The 18446-nt window shown below is 48.2% G+C and overlaps 2 protein-coding genes across 2 annotated transcripts in view; both read left to right on the top strand.

Annotated features, from left to right (window-relative positions):
- LOC138801669 (mas-related G-protein coupled receptor member H-like) overlaps positions 1–18446 on the top strand; it is a 566124-nt gene that overhangs the window by 521482 nt on the left and 26196 nt on the right. The window lies entirely within an intron of this gene.
- On the top strand, positions 11571–12503 carry LOC138801909 (olfactory receptor 5V1-like). Its single transcript, XM_069985004.1, has one exon. The coding sequence runs from the start codon at positions 11571–11573 to the stop codon at positions 12501–12503; it is 933 nt and encodes a 310-aa protein (XP_069841105.1).

Below are 18446 nucleotides of genomic sequence, written 5' to 3'. Positions count from 1 at the left end.
GGAATATACTACTATAATACTGCTCCCTATATACAGGAATATACTACTATAATACTGCCTCCTACCTGTGAGGAGGTGTGTTGGTAGCTCTCCTGCATTGCTCTGATGCCTGGAGAAAGCCCAGGGCGGGGCCACCCTGGGTGGGGAAGCTCCCCAAGCGAGGCCCAGGCTCCAAGGCCTACACTGGGAGACAAATCCCAGCATTCTACAGTGGATGAAAATCCCAGAGTGTCCAGTAAGCAAAGCAGCAATGTGAATGTAAGCAGCAAAAGTACAGTAAAGAAAGATTTGAAGATGGAAGTCAGTAAGACAACCAAAGAAACAGCAGCAGCAGCAGCAGCAGCAGCAGGAAGCCCAAAGCCAAGCCAGCAAGGTGAACTCATGGTGAGACAAGCAGCAGGTGCACAGCCCCCCACTCCTGCACCCAGACAGAAGAGGACATCTCTGGAGAGACAGACCCTGCAGGAGAACATCAGGCAGCAGGTGATGGTCTCCAGGATGGTGGGTCAGGGCAAGACCAGATCTGCAGCGAAGCAGGAACCAGGTGATTGCAAACAGCCTGAGAGACCACAGAGGCCTACACCTGAGGAGAAGCCAGAGAGACCAGCAGCACCAGCAGAGAAGGAGCCAGAGAGAGCACCTGAGCTGCAGATGGCCGAGGAGATCCCAGGTCTGGTAAGGAGGATGGGGGAGCTAAAACACCATAAACAAATGCTGCAAGTACAAATAGACTGTATTTACAACCTTAAAACTGTCCACCCTGAGAGTAACACCCTGTATGATGCTAAGCTGCACTCACTGAGCGTTGAGCTGGCTGAGGTGGTGAGGGAGATGGACTGTGTCCTGGAGAGGATGGGGCCTCTGGCTGAGACTTACCATAACCAGGAACGCTTTGCTGCCCAAGCTCAGACTGTATCATCCCAGTCCAGACCCTCAGACGCTGCGTCTATGTCCCAGCGAGGGCCCCGTGTCATCCTGCAGGCCCCAAGCTTTGTGTTCCAGGAGGGCAAGAAACACCAGCAGGGACAACAGCCAAAAACATCTCCGGCTGTCCCTGAGCAACAAACTATCCCTCAGACTGCACATGCACTACAAGTCCCAGCCAACACTGCACGGCAGCAGGACAGTTTAGAGTCATTGGTGTGTGAGACTATGGATAGTAATGGTGATCATGCTGTGTCTGACCCTCAGGCAGCAGCACATGGACTACAAGTTCCAGGAGTAACAGCAAAGGCACTACAAGTCCCAGCCAACACTGCACAGCAGCAGGATAATGGGGAGTCATCTGTGTGTAAGACTGTGGACAGTGATGGAGGTCATGGTTTACCTTTCCCTCAAACAGCAGCACGTGGACTACAATTCCCAGTAATAACAGCATTGGCACCACAAGTCCCAGCCAGCAGTGAGAGTGGACAGTCATCTGGGTGTCATACTGTGGACAGTAGTGGTGGTCATGGTGTAGCTGAGGTGTCAGGGGTTGGAGGGGATACGCAGTCTGTGTGGGAGATGGAACCATCTGATGATGCCATGGTTGATGGGGTGGTGGAGATAGAAAATAATGTTGCATGTGATTTCCCCCCATTACCCCCACAGGTTGAGGCTGCCCCTTCTAGTACAGATCCTCACCCTAAACCCCCTGAGAGTGCCCCCCGTCAGGAACCTCCCAGAAATGCCTGGAGTCGGGGTGCCCCATCATTCACCCCCAGTGCCCATTATACCGGCCAGGCGTTTAAGAGGAGGAACGTGGTGAGGTTCAAGCATAAGGGCAACAAGGAAGACCTCCCTGCCAGGAGACTGGTGATCCGGGAGCTCCTGTGCCACCAGATGGGAGACCTCACTGCCAGGAGACTAGTCATCCGGGAGCTCCTGTGCCACCAGATGGGGTTCTCGCCAGCCGACATCCTGGCCGTAATAAACCTTCCAGACAGACAGGGCTATGACGTTAGCTTTAAGCTCATGTCCAGTCTGGATCGGTTTTGGGCGCAGTTTCCCAGGTTTAGGGACACAGAGAGCTGGAATAAGTTCATTCTCATTCCCATTTCTAAGCCTGATACAGCCACGGTAAATATCATCTTCTGGAATGAGTCTGTTCCCCCCCAGGATATAGTGGTATGGCTCAGGCGACACTGTGACCTCATGTCTGACCTCACCAAAGCCCGTGATGATGATGGTATCTGGACAGGCGGGTGGAGGGCACTGGTAAAGCTGCGCCAGCACAATAACATCACGCTGCATCTCCCCAATTCCTTCTTCATTGGGAGAGAGAAGGGGGTCTGTTTCTATCCTGGGCAGCCTAGGAAATGCTTCAAATGTGGTAAACTGGGTCATGTGGCGAGTGTGTGCACGGTGCTGAGGTGCAACCTGTGTGGGGAGGTCGGCCATGTCAGTTCCATCTGTAAGAACATCCGCTGTAACCTATGCGGTAGGATCGGCCACCCGCACAGGGAATGCCCAGATGCCTGGCACAATATATGTGGAGATCTCCCTGACCAGGACTTGCTGGCAGCCACAGACGTCTTAGAGGAGGAGGCTTTACTATCAGGGACAGTACTGATCAGACAGGAGGTCCAGCAGGGGTCCGACAATTTAACACCAGGTCCATCATCAGAGGGGGTGCAAGTACACACAGCAGGGGTACAGAGATGCACAGAGGAGGTGCAAGCACACACAGAGGGGGTACAGAGACACACGGAGGGGGTGCAAGCACACACAGCAGGGGTACAGAGATGCACAGAGGGGGTGCAGGGACACACACAGGCCACCTCAGACCAGCAGCAGCCACAAGTAGTCTCCTCTATGTCACCGTCTGTTTTTGAGGAAATAAAGAGTAACAAGAGGAAGAAAAAAGACCCGTCCACCCGCAAACCTGAGGAGAGTCCCAGTGCAGGCCAGAGGGCAAAGAAACAGGTCTCTAGTGGTGATGGAATCATGGTCTTATCTAATAGATATGATGTCCTCTCAGAATCAGATGGTGACTATGAGAAAGAGCTAGAAAGGATTGATAAAGAGTGTGAAGAGGACACAGGGCTCCCCCGCACAAAAAAGAAAACCCCCACTATAGAGACTCCGACACAGTCAGATATGGAGACTGGAGGTAGAGACAGCGACTCTGACATGTGATGATGGCAGTCACGTATATGGTATTCCTCTATTATCTTCTCATGGCTGGGTTCTCATTAAACATCATCTCCAGTAATGCCAACAGCATAAAAGTAAGAAGGACGAGACATGCAGTATACGACCATCTGAGACACCTGAATGCTGATGTCATCTTCTTACAGGAGACACGTCTGACGTCATCTGGACTGTTGTCTGAGGCCCAGAGAGATTGGACATCTGGTCCGTCCTTTTGGTCACTGGCTGTAGAGCCTTATGCGGGAGTAGCCATATTGTTTAACACCACTGACGTGACTGTACATAGGATGACTGAGGTTGTTATGGGAAGGTGTCTGGTCCTTGAGGTCACTGTCCATGGCAGACGGCTGAGGTTTATTAACATCTATGGCCCACAGACAGTGACTGAAAGAATCCATGTCCTTAATGAGGTGAAGCCATACCTCTTTACCTCTATTCCCGTTGTATTAGCTGGAGACTTTAATGTTGCCCGGTCATCAGGTGACAGGTCCTCCGGCAGAGCTGTGGTCAGGGACTCTACAGTCCTTAATAACATCATTTTGCAGGCTGGTCTGAGTGACGTCTTTACACAGGGTGGAAGGAGGCCGAAATTCACATACTGCTGTGGTGACAGGAGGAGTAGAATAGATCTGGCGTTTGTGAATCCCACAGAAACTGTTAGCGGGATGAGTGAGAAAGCAGTCCCATACTCCGACCACCTGGCCTTGTGTTTCTGCCTGGGAGTTGCCAAACGTCCAGATCTTGGTAGGGGGTTATGGAAACTTAATTCCAGCCTCCTGGATGACGTTTATGTCCAGAATTGTATTCACTCCCTCCTCCAGAACCAACTTGAGAGAGTGGATTTTTATGACAGTATGGCTGACTGGTGGGAGGATGTCAAGGAGGAGATTGGCTCCCTCTTGAGGAAACTGTCTATTAGAAGAGGGAAGAGTAAGTATGGCCAGTATCTAAGACTGCGTAAAGAATTGGAGTCACTCTATTCGGCGGGAGGGGATGACCAACAAAGGATTGACCGGCTGAAATCTGAGATAAGGCAGTATCAGTACAGTAGGTATACCTCCCTGGTGGTTGAACGGGATTATGGGTCCTTAGGGTCTCCTGATCCCTTCGAGAGTTGCCGGGAGCGCGTGGCAAAGAAATCTGTCAGCGGTCTCACTGACTCCCAGGGTGTTTTGCAGGAATCGCGGGAGGGTATCCTGGGGGTCGTGAGATCTTACTATACTGACTTGTTTCAGAGGAAGGCTTTGGATAAGGAAAAAGTGACCCAATTCTTGGAGGCAACTCCAGTGCCTGATACTAATAATTTGGACTTTTCTCCTTTGACAGCAGAAATATCGGTGGAGGAGGTCAAAGAGGCCATTGATAAGTTACATCTGAAGAAGGCACCAGGTCCAGATGGTATCACAGCTGAATTCTATAAGAAATTTAGAGACCTCTTGGCTCCAATCCTCGTGGATGTATATAGGAATTGTCTAGAAAATCACCTGATGCCTCCATCCATGAGGGTCTCATCGCTAATTCTGCTGTCTAAAGGTAAAGACCCTAGCGACATCAAGAACTGGAGGCCAATTGCCCTCTTGAATGTCGACAGGAAAATTCTGGCAAAAATTCTGTTTTCTAGATTAGTTTGTTTGTCCCCGGCACTGTTGGCAGGCTGTCAGTATGGCACGGTACAAGGGCGGAACATCTCTGGAGCGGTGCTCTCCATCAGGGAGATGTTTGAGAGATGTAGGGCCCTTGGGTGTGGGAGATATGTTGTTGGTCTTGACCAGGCTAAAGCCTTTGACAGAGTTGATCATGCGTATCTATGGGCCACTTTATCAAAGTACGGTATTCCGGGACAATTCATAGATTGGCTGAGAACTTTGTACTGTGAGGCTGAGAGCTTTCCTCTGATCAATGGTTGGCAGGGTGGCACGTTCAGGGTTGAGGCAGGGGTGCGACAAGGTTGCCCACTGAGTCCACTGCTGTATGTGTTTGCTATCGATCCGTTCCTGAGATGGCTGCAGCGGTGTGGTTTTCAGGGGGTACCAGTCCCCCATTGCTTGCCCCTGGATGTTGTTGCCTACGCGGATGATGTGACTGTAGTGATATCTGAGCCTCGTGAGGTGGAGATGTTGTCTGCAGCCATCAGAAGCTACTCGGAGGCCTCAGGGTCTCTGGTCAACCTTGAGAAGAGTCAAGCTTTCTGGACATTGAGTAGAGACCCAGATTTTGATCTGCCGCAGTTTGCCAAGGCCTCCACCCATATTAAGATCCTTGGGGTTAAATTTGGGAGGGACGATAATTCCAGGTTAAATTGGGAAGAGAAGTTGGATGCCGGAAATGTAAAGGTTCAGCGGTGGAAGAACTGGAGGCTGACCTATAGAGAGCGGATCTCAATGTTGAAGACTTACCTGGTCCCCGTCTTCTTGTACGTCTCTGTCGTCTTTCCTTTGCCAGAATCTTTCTCGGCTAGGCTCTTTAGCCTGTTCTTCCAGCTCTTATGGGGGAACAGGTTGAATCCAGTAAAAAGAGGGATAACCTACCTGCAGAGGAGAGAGGGTGGGCTAGATATGTTAAATCCAAGGGTGTTCTTTGACTCCATGTTTCTTAAAGTTAATTTTGGTTGCCTGGACTCAAACAACAGTCCTCTGTGGGTGAATAGTATCAGGGATTGGATATTGCCTTTTGCAGAACCTTGGATGCGAGGCGGCAGTCTCAAGAGGGGGAGATTGACTCCTGGACACCTTCCCCAGTATCTGGAGTATGGAATACGATGTCTCAAGAAATGGGGTATAGATAAGTGTTTCATTGAGAGTAAAACCAGGAAAGATCTATACTCCAGAGTGTGTAAGACCTTCTACAGTGTACAGCCTGTACTTAGAGACTGTCCAACTACCATCTTGCAGGACAGTCTGCGGCTTCTCAATGGTCCGCGGCTCCCCCCTAAGTTCTGGGATATCTCCTGGCTGTCATTACAGGGGAAGCTTTTTGTTAGGGGAAATCTAAAGTTCCTCAGTGTGTCAGATCGCATGTGTCCCTTAGGTTGTCAGCAGGAGGAGACTATGGATCATTTCATCTCAGAGTGCTGGGGTGGACGGAAAATCTGGTGTGACATATCCACCAAGCTAAAGATCCCAACATTACAGTCCCTGAAATACCCGGAAATCATCTATGGGGTCACATCTAATGGGAATAACATCAACCGGGGGACCCTGTATCTGATCATCTCTGTGACCAAGTACTATCACTGGCACACAAGAACAAGAGTCTCCATACATAGTGAGCCATTCAATCACAGCAAAGCCATATCCCTCATTATGTCAGAGCTCAGGTGGATCCAGGCACTAGAGGTCAGGAAAAAGGGGGAGAACATCAGATTATGGAGGAACGTCCATCTGGACTGATGTATTGTATTGTATTGTATATTGTCATGGAGGCTAATATTTATTTATTTACTTCTATTTCTTTTCCCCTTTAGTTAAAATGGACTTAAGTTACAATTAGTATAAATTTATTTTCCTTTGCAAAAGTATAAGTTATACTGTATGATCATTTATTTATTTATTCTGATGGAAAAGTATTTCTGTATTTATGTTTGTTTTATACCAATAAAAATTGCCTCCTATATACAGGAATATAACTACTATAATACTGCTCCTATATACAGGGATATAACTACTATAATATTGCTCCTATATACAGGAATATAACTACTATAATACTGCTCCTATATACAGGAATATAACTACTATAATACTGCCCCTATATACAGGGATATAACTACTATAATACTGCTCCTATATACAGGAATATAACTACTATAATACTGCCCCCTATATACAGGGATATAACTACTATAATACTGCTCCTATATACAGGGATATAACTACAATAATACTGCTCCTATATACAGGAATATAACTACTATAATACTGCTCCTATATACAGGAATATAACTACTATAATACTGCCCCTATATACAGGAATATAACTGCTATATTATCTTTTTGTCTCAGACTGTGAGAAACAAGCTTTTTCTGTCTTAGGAAACTAAGATGGAACTATTTGACCTGTATTGTAAGTGTCTGGAGTAAACCCGTCCCTGCTCATACCGCCCCCTCAGTGATGCCTGGTGGGGGCAGCATACTCGGGAAGGGGGGCGTCAGAGTGCAGGGAAAGCTCAATGGAGAATGATGGGAATAATGGTCAACCTAACAACAAGTGACAGGAGTGACTGGGGCTGAGGACCTTCTGGGTGCGCTGCTTTGGCGCTCACTAGTCCTGGTTGTGATTTTGTAGTAATTTCCGTCACCCCGCAGCTATTAGACATTTCTGGCGTCTTCCTGGTGATGTTATATGTCTTGGCGGATGGAGGAGGAAGAGTTGTCGATAGTAAACATTGGGAAAGGAAGAGGAATACAGCAGATGTTGTGACTTTCCTGCTCCTGTCATCTGCTGTAGATCCTGCTGAGGGCCACTCCCTGTGTATCCGGGCCCCTGCTGACTCCCCTCTCTCCAGCCAGGTTATCTCATTGAGCTCTGGCAGTTGTCACCTTCCCTGGTTATGGTCGTATGTAACACCCAGGAGAGCATGTGGTCTTAGACTTTAAGGTCACTCGTGGTTATGGTCCTTACTTTGGTCACACATGGCTGGAATGGCCACCAGGACCTAGAAGTTCTCCCCAGAGCCAAGTTGTCAGTGAAGGGCTGCAGTAGTGCGGTGGTATAAATCCCTTACGACTCACTTTAATACTGTGACTAGTTGGTGAATCATGGGGCACCCAGGATGATACCAGACACAGGGAGACGAGGAGGTGGCATAGAAAGGGTTACTGGTGTAGAGCGATACTGCAGCTTAGAGTGTCGCTAGTCCTTGAGTGTTGCTGGTGTTACTACCGTGAGGTGGCGGGTGTATACACTTCTTTAGCTTGCAGGGATTTGCTCCTAGAAAGCAAAACAAATTACCTCACGGGCAGAAACAGGTTCCTGCTCTTGTAGGTTACGTGGCAGCTACTGGTCTCCAGGCCTGGCCAGAAGCCTCCATATGGGACAAAGAATACTGACTATCGAGCCCTTCTACATCAGTATCATTGTGTGACTACGATGGATGTAAACATTACCTTGATTTTTTACACAGGAGGATTGTGTGGACTGATACACTGTGACAAACCATCAGATGTCAGAACTGTCTGGAGCATGATGAACAACCATGTGTATGGGGAAGCCGGGAGACGTAACTGTTGGCAGAATGATTGTATGGTTGGAAGTAATTGACAATTAGTGATGAGTGAACCTGCAGAAAGGTTGGGGTCCGTCCAATCCCAAACGTTGTGCATTGGACCCCTGGCACCTGGAGTCCTGGAAAACATGAATACAGCCATAGGCCATAGGCTCTATCCATGTTTACCCAAACTCCTTAAGGCGGCATCAAACGCTAGGAGTCAAATGTGCGTTCAGGTTTAGATTTTCTCAATCAATGGGCAGGTCCACTCATCAATATGGAAAACATATTGGCTGAGCCCCTCCTCCCCCTCGGCAGCAGATTCTGGGGAGCAGGTTCAGCATGGGAGCAGACCTGCTGACTGCAGATGACAACATGGAATCTACAGATGTGTTCATCCTCACCTTTTCCTTAGATAAGTTAAGGAAATAAATTTTTCATGACCCCACAATCTCCTGACATGGTTTGGGAGGAGAAGAGTCACAAGAGGAGTCACGAGGTCTCATTCAGATAACAACCTCTGCGTCTCCTCTCATAGGCTCACACGGTGAGCTGTGATACAGCTTATAGATGAGGATGGACACATCTGTACTTTGATCACTTCTCATAAATTCTAATAATTGGCTCTTCCATCATATCCCTTAAAAGTTCAGCCCTGACAAATAGAGAAAGTCTAAACCAATGGAGGTTACGTGATGTGACTCCGGGTGATTCTCGCCATTACTGTGACCTTCATCATAGAGCTGTATGTTCAAGATGATGTTAATCGAGGATGTAATAAGTATCCATGGAACCCTGTAAGAAAACATAACACAGATTCCCTCCACCCACCACATCCATCAGGTCCACCATGTCCACCGCGTCCACCATGAGCCCAGAACATGCCACATTTTATCATGTTGTTTCGTACCACAGTTCACATCTCATTGTAGTTAATGATTTCCATATTTGCTCTCTGTATAACAATTAGGAGAATGATCCTGAGGTTTGGTCCCTGGAGGGTCCCTGTTTCACCTACTAAGGGTGAGAAGTAATGGGCCCCCTGGGCGGCTTCTCTTCAGGTTATTACGGCTTTATATTCGAGGTTGCGCACAGCCATCTGTCTTCTCTCTGCGGTAGATCCTCCATGTCTGATAACTGTTCGTTCCAGATAATAACCCCCCTATCCTGTAATGGTAGCACCTGATTCTACAAACCGTCACACATCACTCAGGTCAGTACCACAGGGTTAACACACAGGAACAGATCAGAAACAAAAATCTTCCCACCGTAGTGTTTTCTTTTTCTCCTTGTTTTGGATCAAATAACGACTCAAATACTATGTGAACCCTCCTAACAACTGGAAACCGTAGCCAGCCAAGTGACCAACGCCTCAGACTGTGAAGCACCATGACTGCAGCCACTGAAGGGCTGTCCCCGACGATATGCGGCTGTCTGTAAGACCTGTCCATCATTTAATGGCCTGTCCATGACTTATCAACCCATTCATTACCAATCTGCCTATCCGTCACTCACCTGCCTGTTTATCCCTTACCGGCCTGACCATCACTTACCAGCCTGACCATCACTGACCGACTTGTCCATCACTTACCGGCCTGACCATCACATACCGGCCTGTCCATCACTTACCGGCCTGACCATCACTGACCGACTTTTCCATCAATTACCAGCTTGTCCATCACTGCCTGGTTCGTCCATCACTTACCAGCCATCCATCACTGCCTGGCCTGTCCATCACTTACTTGCTCTCCCACTCTGATTTGGCTTCAAAAATTAGTCAGATAAATCTCTCTGTGTAAACGCACCATTAGTGAACCCTTTAGACAAACACAATGTAAGTAGACCATTGTGTCATCCACACCTATTATTGAGCACACTGAGTAAACATCCACAGTAAGAATGGTCAGTATGAACAGTCTTGGATAGAAAAGTGGTGGACACAACCAAGACTAAAGACCCCCCCTCCCCCCCACTCTTATACTAAACAGTGGCCAAAGTACCTTTCTTGTACATGTATAATAAATATGGCAGGATTCATATACTCGCTGTGCACATCTTAGCATTTGCCACCAGCGCCACCTCTGTCCTCAAGTTGTGTGTCTGCTCCTTCCACTATAACAGAACTCAGCTGCAATACCACACCCAAAGTGAGGACAAGAGTGCAGCTGTTTCTGGATGAGAGTAGCCATGTTTTTTTTGTAATCCTGGATAACCCCTGTGGTGATACTAGGCACTAAGCAGGGGGTACACAGGTTAGCACATTAGTAAGCTGTAGAGAGGGGGGGCGCCGTTCTTGTGGCAGTCCCTGCTATACAGTGATGTGTTGTGCATCGATGGTTACTATATGGCTCATGAAGGTAAGTGGTGATGCATTACATGTCTAGTGTTCAGTTTTGTGGTGTACAGTGCTAAGTAGATAGTGTTGTGATGGTTAGAGTGTGGGTGTCCAGTCTTGGGTGACTAGTGTGGAGCTTTCCTACTTTGGGGTATCTAGGTGTCCAGTGCTGGGTGATAATATGAAGGTATCCAGCTTTAGGTGACTAGTGTTATGGTGTCCAGTTTGGGTTGGCTGATGTTACGTGTCCAGTTTTCTGTTGTTCAGTGTTGACCTGCAGTTTTGTAGCATGCAGTGTTGAGGTGTCCAGTTTTGTGGCATTCAGTGTTGGGGTGTCCAGGGTTGGGTTTTCCTATGCTAGGTTGTCTAGTTATGTATGTCCAGTGTTGGGTCGTCCAGTGTTGGGTCGTCCAGTGTTGGGTCATCCAGTGTTGGGTTTTCCAGTTTTGTATGTCCATTGCTGGGTTGTCCAGTGTTGGGTCATGCAGTTTTGTGGTGTCCAGTGTTGGATTGTCCATTGGTGAGGTGTCCAGTTTTTTTAATTCAGTGTTGGATTGTCCATTGGTGAGGTGTCCAGTTTTTTTAATTCAGTGTTGGATTGTCCATTGGTGAGGTGTCCAGATTTGTGGCATTCAGTGTTTGGTCATCTAGTGTTGTGTTGTCCAGTTTTTCATGTTCAGTGTTGGGTTGTCCAGTTTTGTATGTCCATTGCTGTGTTGTCCAGTGTTGGGTCATGCAGTTTTGTGGTGTCCAGTGTTGAGGTATCTGATCTTGATGTTTCCAGCTTTTACATTCTACTGTATGAGTGGACTATGGTGTGTCCATGTATTTATACACCTTTTTAACTATGTTGTGTGGGTTGTTCCTGCAGCCTCCAGATCTGAGTTTTCCAAGATGAAATTACTAAATCAAACAAAAGTGTCAGCGTTTGTGTTTGTTGGGTTGTCGGATCTGCCTGATGTCCAGCTACTCCTTTTCCTGCTGTTTCTCTTCATCTACCTGACAACTGTGACTGGAAATCTCCTGATTGTCCTGTTGACCTTCATTGATCAAAGCCTTCACACTCCCATGTACCTGTTCCTGAGTAATCTTGCTGGGTTAGATGTCTTCTATTCTTCTGCCACTGCACCCAGGATGCTCTCTGATTTCCTCTCTACTTCCAGAACCATTGCTGTCCCTGCCTGCATCACCCAGTTCTTCTTTTTCTTTTCCTTCATATGTATTGAGTTGTATTTGTTGGCAGTGATGTCCTACGACAGGTATATAGCCATCTGCTATCCACTGCATTATGTCCAAATATTCCATCCCAGGGTCTGTGCCCTGATGGTCTCGGCTGCCTGGGCTGTCGGGTTCCTCACATCACTAATACACACCTTGTGCATCAAGTTGCTGGATTTCTGTGGCCCCAACATCATCAATAGTTTCTTCTGTGATCTCCCCCAGTTATTTCTGCTCTCGTGTACCGATACGGTCATCAATGTCTTGGTGATGGTGGTAGGTATAATCATGGGATCTGGAGCCTTCAGCATGACCTTGGTCCCATACATACGGATATTTCGCACCATAATGGGAATTCACTCCCGGAATGGGAAGCTGAAAGCCTTTTCCACGTGTACATCCCATCTAACTGTGGTCTGCATCTTCTATGGGACTCTTATCTCTACTTATCTACGGCCAAGTCCAACCGCCATTTCCTCTAAAGACCGTCTGGTGTCTGTCATGTACACGGTGGTGACTCCATTGATTAACCCCTTGATTTACAGTCTCAGAAACAAAGACCTCAAGGCTGCACTTAGGAGAGCACTCCATGGTACTGGCAGAGAATAAATGGTCATCATCCGTAGACAGCCTGTAGAGTAGTCAATCACAAGTATAAAAGGAAAAAATATTTGGGAAGGTTTACTAAAGGTAATGGACCACAACTCTATAACTGGTTTTTGAAGCACTAAATAGTGTGAGATGAGTATGGTGCATGCCCTGCTTGATGTGGACATTAGTATTTGGAGGGGAAAAAGTGGGACAGATGAGTCTTAACGGGAGAAGAGGAGCCTTGGAGAGACAGAGGAGTCTGGAGTGAATAGACCAATCTGGTGGAGCACAGAGAGGTCTAGGAGGGACAGTGGATTGCAATGGGGAGTGTGTAGGAGGGCAAAGCATAAGGGATAAATAATACTTTTATTTGTATCCATATCACTTTACATAGTTTGTGAATTGTTCCCAATAGGGCTCAAAAATCTAAATTCACCTATCTGTATGTTTTGGGAGGAAACTAGAGTACCCAAAGGAAACCCAAAAACATAAGTGGTATTTGAACCCAGGACCCCCAGCACTGCAAGGCTACAGTGCTAACCACTGAGCCACCATGCTGCCTAAATGGGGTCAGAGGAGTATGAATGGGTCAGAGGAGCATGGATGGAGCAGAGGAGCATGGATGGGTCAGAGGAGCATGGATGGGTCAGAGGAGCATGGATGGGGCAGAGGAGCATGGATGGGTCAGAGGAGCATGGATGGGTCAGAGGAGCATGGATGGGGCAGAGGAGCATGGATGGGGCAGAGGAGCATGGATGGGTCAGAGGAGCATGGATGGGTCAGAGGAGCATGGATGGAGCAGAGGAGCATGGATGGGTCAGAGGAGCATGGATGGGGCAGAGGAGCATGGATGGAGCAGAGGAGTATGGCTGGGTCAGAGAAGTATGGATGGAGCAGAGCTCCATATGCAGCAGTGGGTTACCATGTCATGGCGGATAGGCTATATACACAGTGGGTTACCATGCCATGGCGGGTGGGCTATATACAGCAATGGGTTACCATGTCATGGCGGGTCGGCTATATGCAGCAGTAGTTCACCATGTCATGGTGGGTAGGCTATATGCAGCAGTGGGTTACCATGTCATGGCGGGTGGCCTACATACAGCAGTGGGTTACCATGTCATGGCGGGTGGGCTATATGCAGCAGTGGCTTACCATGTCATGGCGGGTCGGCTATATGCAGCAGTAGTTCACCATGTCATGGCGGGTAGGCTATATGCAGCAGTGGGTTACCATGTCATGGAGGGTCGGCTATATGCAGCAGTAGTTCACCATGTCATGGCGGGTGGGCTATATGCAGCAGTGGGTTACCATGTCATGGCGGGTAGGCTATATGCAGCAGTGGGTTACCATGTCATGGCGGGTAGGCTATATGCAGCAGTGGGTTACCATGTCATGGTGGGTGGCCTACATACAGCAGTGGGTTACCAGGTCATGGCGGCTGGGCTATATACAGCAGTGGGTCACCAGGTGATGGCGGGAAGGCTATATACTGTACAGCGGTGGATCACCATGTCATGACGGGTAGGCTATATGCAGCAGTGATGCTGTCTTTTCCCCTAGCACAGAGCTGCCGGATTTATCCATGCGTATGAGGTTGTCGCGCAGCTCCCTAGTCTCCTGCAAGGATTTATGGTTCATGATCTTTAGGTGCGGTCAGGTGACTGGGAACATTCCGAATTCAATACTGATCTCGAGGGTTTTGCTGCCCCCTGGTGTTCTGATAACAGACTGCAGATTATAGTCACCAGTTATAGCACAATGGTAATTATAATGATTAACTCTCTGAGCCGAAAAGTCAGTGGAAGGTGATGGGTCTGTGTTCTCTGTCAGTCTGATGACATATCATATAACATTTATAGGAGGGGGCCAGCACCGTGAGTAGGGGGAAAGAAATAACTTTTTTTTTTGTTTTGATTTTTTTTTAGTCTCCCACCTCCCGTTCAGACTTGCCAGTAAATCTGGTGTCTTTTCAATGGGGGAAGGGGGGGGGGGGGGAGTATGGCGGTATTGGGTCACTGGTGCTGGCTAAGCAGCCAGTGACTGTGACTGACGGGGACAGGGGCGTAGCAAGCACCTAGAAGGCGGTCCATGTTGGGGGCGGTCTGGGGGGCGGGGAAATAGGCTAACAAAAGTAACTGGCAGGAAGTGGCAGAACACCACACCAGCGTGACAGGCAGAGGTAAAACAGCTTTCCCACCCACCCTCCCTAATGTTTTTCTGTGGAAGAAGTTTATTTGTTTGTATGTGTTTATTTACTGTTAATACTGTTGTCACAGCTTGGCGCTGGGGGGGACCTTGCGGAGGAGGAAGGAGAAGCATCGGCGAGGCACCCGGCAGAACAACTAAGACATGCCCACCGCTGGAGCCGTGGCCTGGCATTCCGGTGTCCTCGCCAGGAAGGCCACAGCGCAAGGTCCTATCCTCACATTACACAAATATATGTTTTAACTTTAAAATAGTTTTAAGAAAATTAAAAAAAACCTGTGGCCTACCCCCACGCATTTAAAAGAACAAACAGTTGTCAGTGAGTAATTAAGTAGCATAAGTTGGGATTACTCCATTTCAGGGGGCAAGATAGCCAAGGTGCAATGGGATGCCGGCAGTCTGGTCAGGTCTGGTGTGGCGGTGGTAAATGTGACTCCTGAAGCTATCACCTACCAATCTACCAATCCTGTGGTGAAATCTGTTTATGTTTTAAGCAGTTAAAAACCATGAAAAACGCGTTTCAGACAATGTTTCTCCATGTAGAGAAATGTATGTAGCCGAAACCAGGCTCCCATCTCTCCATGCTGGTAAATGGTACGTGAAGATGGGGCATCTTCAAGTTTAGTGCCGGGGGCAGCGGCAACTATTTTTACGACCCTGATCATGGTGACAGATAACAGATCAGATTCTAAGGGGCACACTGCCCCCCACAACCAAAGAAAACTGAGGAACACGCCACCATATGAGAACCAAGAACACAAAAAGGGGCCCTATGTGTTACAAGAGCAATAGAGGTGACAGAAGGCCCCTGGAGGGGCCAGTACAGAACTTTTCCCATATAATATATGCTTATATAGTGTATGCCCATATGGTACTTTGTCCATATAGTGTATGCCCATTTAATGTTTGCACATATAGTGTATTCCCATACAGTGATTAAATGTGGTTGTATTTGAAGTGCTTGGGCCCCTAAAATCTGTGTAGTAACCCCATCTACCATGTATCATGTAGAGTAGATTGACAAGGATGGACAAGATAACTAGAACTCCCCACACTTTACATTGTAAAGTTGAACTCATCCTGACACGCTCATTATGCCCACTTTTTCTTTGGGGTCAGCATTTTGAGATACAGAGACCCCGACCAGATGCCCAAAATGTTCTCACTGTAGACTCCAACATATCCGGCTCCTCACAAATAAACAGATTTATAGAATAAGGTGCAACATAATGTCTAAAACAAGTACTAAATATCAAAAAAAGGGAAAAGGCAGACACTGTATACTCGAGAGCATACCACCAAATGAAATAAATCATCTCATCTCTACTGGAACAGGATTAAAAAAAACAGGTATATATTATGCCAGATGCAAGTATATGATGCTTCCGCACCCACCAGGAAATTAGACCATGGCACTGCTCCACATCATCAATAATCTACAAATAAAACCTGATTCTGCACTGCAGGATATTGACAAATGATGGGTGTGTGAGGAAGAGGGGGCATTATCAGTGATGGGTGTGTGAGGAAGAGGGGGCATTATCAGTGATGGGTGTGTCAGGAAGAGGGGGCATTATCAGTGATGGGTGTGTCAGGATGAGGGGGCATTACTGGTGATGGGTGTGTCAGGAAGAGGGGGCATTATCAGTGATGGGTGTGTCAGGATGAGGGGGCATTATCAGTGATGGGTGTGTCAGGAAGAGGGGGCATTATCATTGATGGGTGTGTCAGGAAGAGGGGGCATTATCAGTGATGGGTGTGTCAGGATGAGGGGGCATTATCAGTGATGGGTGTGTAAGGAAGAGGGGGCATTACTGGTGATTGGTGTGTCAGGAAGAGGGAGCATTATCAGTGATGGGTGTGTCAGGAAGAGGGGGCATTATCAGTGATGGGTGTGTCAGGAAGAGGGGGCATTACTGGTGATGGGTGTGTCAGGAAGAGGGGGCATTATCAGTGATGGGTGTGTCAGGATGAGGGGGCATTATCAGTGATGGGTGTGTCAGGAAGAGGGGGCATTATCAGTGATGGGTGTGTCAGGAAGAGGGGGCATTATCAGTGATGGGTGTGTCAGGAAGAGGGGGCATTATCAGTGATGGGTGTGTCAGGATGAGGGGGCATTACTGGTGATGGGTGTGTCAGGAAGAGGGGGCATTATCAGTGATGGGTGTGTCAGGATGAGGGGGCATTATCAGTGATGGGTGTGTCAGGAAGAGGGGGCATTATCATTGATGGGTGTGTCAGGAAGAGGGGGCATTATCAGTGATGGGTGTGTGAGGAAGAGGGGGCATTATCAGTGATGGGTGTGTGAGGAAGAGGGGGCATTATCAGTGATGGGTGTGTGAGGAAGAGGGGGCATTATCAGTGATGGGTGTGTCAGGAAGAGGGGGCATTATCAGTGATGGGTGTGTCAGGATGAGGGGGCATTACTGGTGATGGGTGTGTCAGGAAGAGGGGGCATTATCAGTGATGGGTGTGTCAGGATGAGGGGGCATTATCAGTGATGGGTGTGTCAGGAAGAGGGGGCATTATCAGTGATGGGTGTGTCAGGAAGAGGGGGCATTATCAGTGATGGGTGTGTCAGGAAGAGGGGGCATTATCAGTGATGGGTGTGTCAGGAAGAGGGGGCATTATCAGTGATGGGTGTGTCAGGATGAGGGGGCATTACTGGTGATGGGTGTGTCAGGAAGAGGGGGCATTATCAGTGATGGGTGTGTCAGGATGAGGGGGCATTATCAGTGATGGGTGTGTAAGGAAGAGGGGGCATTACTGGTGATTGGTGTGTCAGGAAGAGGGAGCATTATCAGTGATGGGTGTGTCAGGAAGAGGGGGCATTACCTGTGATGGGTGTGTCAGGGGATGGGGTATTACCTGTGATGGATGTGTCAGGAAGAGGAGGCATTACCAGTGATGGATGAGTAAGGAAGAGGATGCATTACCTGTGATGGGTGAGTAAGGAAGAGGAGGCATTACCTGTGATGGATGAGTAAGGAAGAGGAGGCATTACCTGTGATGGATGTGTCAGGAAGAGGAGGCATCACCAGTGATGGATGAGTAAGAAAGAGGAGGCATTACCTGTGATGGATGTGTCAGGAAGAGGAGGCATGACCTGTGATGGATATGTCAGGAAGAGGAGGCATTACCAGTGATGGGTGTGTCAGGAAGAGGAGGCATTACCAGTGATGGATGAGTAAGAAAGAGGAGGCATTACCTGTGATGGGTGTGTCAGGAAGAGGAGGCATGACCGGTGATGGGTGTGTCAGGAAGAGGAGGCATTACCTGTGATGGGTGTGTCAGGAAGAGGAGGCATGACCTGTGATGGGTGTGTCAGGATGATGAGACATTACCTGTGATGGGTGTGTCAGGAAGAGGGGGCATTATCAGTGATGGGTGTGTCAGGAAGAGGGGGCATTATCAGTGATGGGTGTGTCAGGAAGAGGGGGCATTATCAGTGATGGGTGTGTCAGGAAGAGGGGGCATTATCAGTGATGGGTGTGTCAGGATGAGGGGGCATTACCGGTGATGGGTGTGTCAGGAAGAGGGGGCATTATCAGTGATGGGTGTGTCAGGATGAGGGGGCATTATCAGTGATGGGTGTGTAAGGAAGAGGGGGCATTACTGGTGATTGGTGTGTCAGGAAGAGGGAGCATTATCAGTGATGGGTGTGTCAGGAAGAGGGGGCATTACCTGTAATCGGTGTGTCAGCAAAAGAGGGCATTATCAGTGATGGGTGTGTCAGGAAGAGGGGGTATTATC

This window comes from Dendropsophus ebraccatus, chromosome 9 (assembly GCF_027789765.1).
Source record: "Dendropsophus ebraccatus isolate aDenEbr1 chromosome 9, aDenEbr1.pat, whole genome shotgun sequence".
NCBI classification, from domain to species: domain Eukaryota; kingdom Metazoa; phylum Chordata; class Amphibia; order Anura; family Hylidae; genus Dendropsophus; species Dendropsophus ebraccatus.
Note: the sequence above shows the minus strand (reverse complement) of the source record. Positions and strands in the feature narration are given on the sequence as shown.

What these genes read in the sequence shown, in the direction of transcription:
- LOC138801909 (XM_069985004.1), top strand. Translation starts at nt 11,571, where the DNA reads ATGAAATTACTAAATCAAACAAAAGTGTCAGCGTTTGTGTTTGTTGGG.